Source organism: Aplysia californica, unplaced genomic scaffold (assembly GCF_000002075.1).
Source record: "Aplysia californica isolate F4 #8 unplaced genomic scaffold, AplCal3.0 scaffold01590, whole genome shotgun sequence".
Taxonomy (NCBI): domain Eukaryota; kingdom Metazoa; phylum Mollusca; class Gastropoda; order Aplysiida; family Aplysiidae; genus Aplysia; species Aplysia californica.
The window spans coordinates 31712-35593 of NW_004798860.1; the positions used below are offsets into that span (position 1 = coordinate 31712).

At 36.8% G+C, this 3882-nt stretch overlaps 1 protein-coding gene across 1 annotated transcript in view; it reads left to right on the forward strand.

The window, feature by feature from the left end:
• Positions 1-1733, forward strand: part of LOC101862704 — a gene marked incomplete in the record, with an annotated part of 13375 nt that extends 11642 nt beyond the window's left edge. Inside the window, 1 exon segment of the mRNA XM_013090860.2 lies at positions 1386-1733. Within this exon segment, the coding sequence (XP_012946314.1) occupies positions 1386-1524 (139 nt within the window).
• Between the last annotated feature and the right edge of the window lie 2149 nt (positions 1734-3882).

Sequence of the window (3882 nt, forward strand, 5' to 3'; positions counted from 1 at the left end):
GTGACATAGTACAAAAAAAGGTTATCAAGCAAAAAATTCAAGATTTTAGCCTTAGTAATCTCGAGCCATCAAAAATAAAGGATTGGTTCAGCATTTTTAAAACCAATTTTATATTTTGTCAATCATCAACACTCATCAAGATAGAAGCCTAATATTTGGCATGGCGATTACTGTTGGTAGGTAGAACAACCTTACAGAGCCAAATTTGAATGTTCTGTACTGACTTGTGAGCCTTACAGTCCTTGCTATGCTCTACATTCAGGTCTCCAATGTTTTAAGATTTTGTAAAATAAAACAGGCCTAAAACCCCAAATGTGTTCCATAAACAGCAAAAATGCTCCTGTAAAGTTATAGAGAAATGTGTATAAAAGATTGTGTCCAAATGTGAAACAATTCTGACAGTAACTTTCTGAGATCTACTCAATATAGTGTTGCAACCTGGTCAGATAAACAATTCTGAGAAAACTGCAAAGAGAGATAATTTTTGGTGAAGATTTTCCTACATTGCTACCTCTCTTAAATGCGTTTTCCAGCTATTTCTAAGTTTGATAAAGGAATTAGGCTTCTAAAGATGGATCCTTGATATTGATATCTATTAAGATACTCCAAAATCCGAAAACTGATATTTTTTCAAAATATTTACTGATCTGACCAGTGGATCCCCTTAAAGTTTTCAGAATCGCATAATTTTACATTTTTGGGCTCAGTTTGCATAATTTCAGAATTTTTCTTCCATAAAACGACACAGACAGCTTATAAGACCACTAGTCCTCGGCACTTCCTAATTATGTTGCAAATACTGTAAAACTCTTACTAAAACTTTTTTAAAATGTTATTAATACCATAACTCGACTTCAGGTATTCCGTTTATTATATTGCCTTTACAACAATAGTGTAGTGAGTCATAATTTTCATGTCAAGATTTTTTTTTGGGTCCGTTGTCAAGAGTTAATTAACGATGTTTATTTTTTTTTGTGTATGGGCAGTCGAGGGTTAAAAAGCAAGACCAGATGTTTATGGGTTTTTTTTGTGTATGGGCAGTCGAGGGTTAAAAAGCAAGCCCAGATGTTTATTTTTTTGGTGTATGGGCAGTCGAGGGTTAAAAAGCAAGACCAGATGTTTATCTTTGTGTGTATGGGCTGTCGAGGGTTAAAAAGAAAGACCAGATGTTTGTTGTTTTTTTTGTGTATGGGCAGTCGAGGGTTAAAAAACAATACCAGATGTTTATGTATTTATTTTTTTTGTGTATGGGCAGTCGAGGGTTAAAAAACAATACCAGATGTTTATGTATTTATTTTTTTTTGTGTATGGGCAGTCGAGGGTTAAAGAACAATACCAGATGTTTATTTTTTTTGGTGTTTTTTTTCTTCCCTTTCTTCCCTCAGGTCTGCTCTTCAAGCTCCCAAGGAGAAATCTGTACGCTCCGTTGGTGGCGGTGGTGGTGGTGGGGGGGGCATGCTGGAGACCTTTTGGACGTATTTCTCAAAGGGGACAAAGCAGGCTAAACGAGGGAGAAGGAATTAGTTAGAATGAGCGAGAGAAAGAACACAGTTGAAACGGGACGTCGGAAGAGTTTTTTTTTATGCACCCCGCATAATTTAGCAAAATTTCATCATTTTTTGCATAATTTCTGATTATTTTCCTTCCTCATTCTCTTGTTTAACCTAGAATCGCATAATATTACATTTTTTGGGCTCAGTTTGCATAATTTCAGAATTTTTCTTGCATAAAACGACGCGACAAGATAAATAAAAACGGTTTTTTTCCCTTCTCCTGAAAAAATTTAACTGAAGTCACTTATCTGATCTTATCTTGATGGTGGCGAAATATATATATATATATATATATATATATATTTATATATATATATTATGTGTTGCGGAATTGTTGCTGTTTCACTGTTATTTTTTATTTTCTTAGTTGAATGAAGTTCTTCGTTCTGTGAAGTTTACACTTGCTTGGCATACTCATGCATGTTCTTGTTGATGTTGACAGAATAAAACATAAAATTACACACATAAAATGACACGTTGAGATCTTGTCTTTTACTTTGAATTATTGAAAGATTTACACCCTTTTCGATAGACTGACTACTTCATTTTACTTCTAACTAGCAAATTTACGCACTTTTTTTAATGTACTTCTTTACTTTCCTTCTGTTTGTAAATGTAACAAATTTACACCCTTTTTGATACTTCTTTACTTTCTACTGTTACAAATTTACACCCTTTTTGATACTTCTTTACTTTCTACTGTTACAAATTTACACCCTTTTTGATACTTCTTTACTTTCTACTGTTACAAATTTACACCCTTTTTGATACTTCTTTACTTTCTACTGTTACAAATTTACACCCTTTTTGATACTTCTTTACTTTCTACTGTTACAAATTTACACCCTTTTTGATACTTCTTTACTTTCTACTGTTACAAATTTACAACCTTTTTGATACTTCTTTACTTTCTACTGTTACAAATTTACAACCTTTTTGATACTTCTTTACTTTCCCTGTTTGTACAAAAATGTACACTTGCCTTTTGAATTCCCTTTTGTTGTTTTCCTGTCTGTCTTGAGCACTTGGAGAGATTGTGTCGATTTGCTTCACTGTACCAACGTTTCCTCAAAGTCATGTTGTTGTTGTTGTTGTTGTTGTTTGTTGTTTTCAAATCCCTTTAGTTGCGAGCATTTCGCTCTTGGTAGCGCAATGCCTCCCTCAAGTAGCCACATGTCCTTGTCATCTGGTCAACGCCAGAGTAGAGCAGGCTTTGTAAGTCTGTAGGTGTGTGTAGGAGCCTGCGTTGAAGGACTGCCAGATTTAGGCAGTGAAGGAGAAGATGTTCAATGGTCTCTTCGTGGTAGTCACAGTGTCTGCAATGGGGTCCACAAGATCTTAAACATCACAAGAAGAGACAGGCAGAGAATTAATAAAGATAAGACCAACTGTTGGCATGGAGTCTTGGCCGCTTTTTTCATAGAAAGAGAAAACCAGAGTAAAATGGGTTGTCACCTGTTACGAATGCCACCTACCTTGTCAGCCAGCCTTTGGCGCTTAAATGACCAAAGTTGGGTCGATAGTACCTTAAAACACCTACTCAATCAATCAGTCAGCCAGCCTCGAGAGCCTACTATGGCACTAATTAAATTAAGTAATAATAAATAGATAGCATTTGTATAGCGCATATCCCCGCTCAACAGCAGGCTCTATGCGCTTTACACTATATTATTACCCCAGCAGACCATAGAACACTCCGAAACATTCTCAGCTTCCCGGGAAGCATACAGTGCGAGCAGCCGATTAAGCGCTCAAACACTAACAAACTGACAAGATCTTTTGCTGTCTATAGCCGGGTACCCATTCCCACCTGGGTGAAGTGAGGAAAATTCGTGTAAAGTGCCTTTCCCAAGGACACAATGTCGGGTCCCTGACGGGATTCGAACCCACGACCTTACGGTTGCGAGTCCGAGAGCCTAACCACTCCGGCTACAAAAGAAGAGGTAGGTTAAAACTAAAACAATGACGGGGCATCGGGCACAGTTGGACCGACGGATGCGTGATTTCGAGTCTTCTGAGTTCGGCCCATCCGTGTTACACTAACTGTAAGTAGCCATTCGTTTTTATAATCAATTTTGTTTTCAATTTTGTTGTTTTGCGGAGCACACAGTTGACATTGACGTGAATGCATGCTTAGATTCCAGTTGGCAGTTGAAGTTCAAATCATAATTATTCTCGTCTTTCCTTGAATTTTTTTTCTCTTAGTCTTAGGGGCCTAATCTGTCTCAGCCCAGTTTAGTGCAGATTTAGTATTAATAATTTTACGGCACTTGCAAAAGATATAGAAATACACACACACACACACACACACACACACACACACACAATA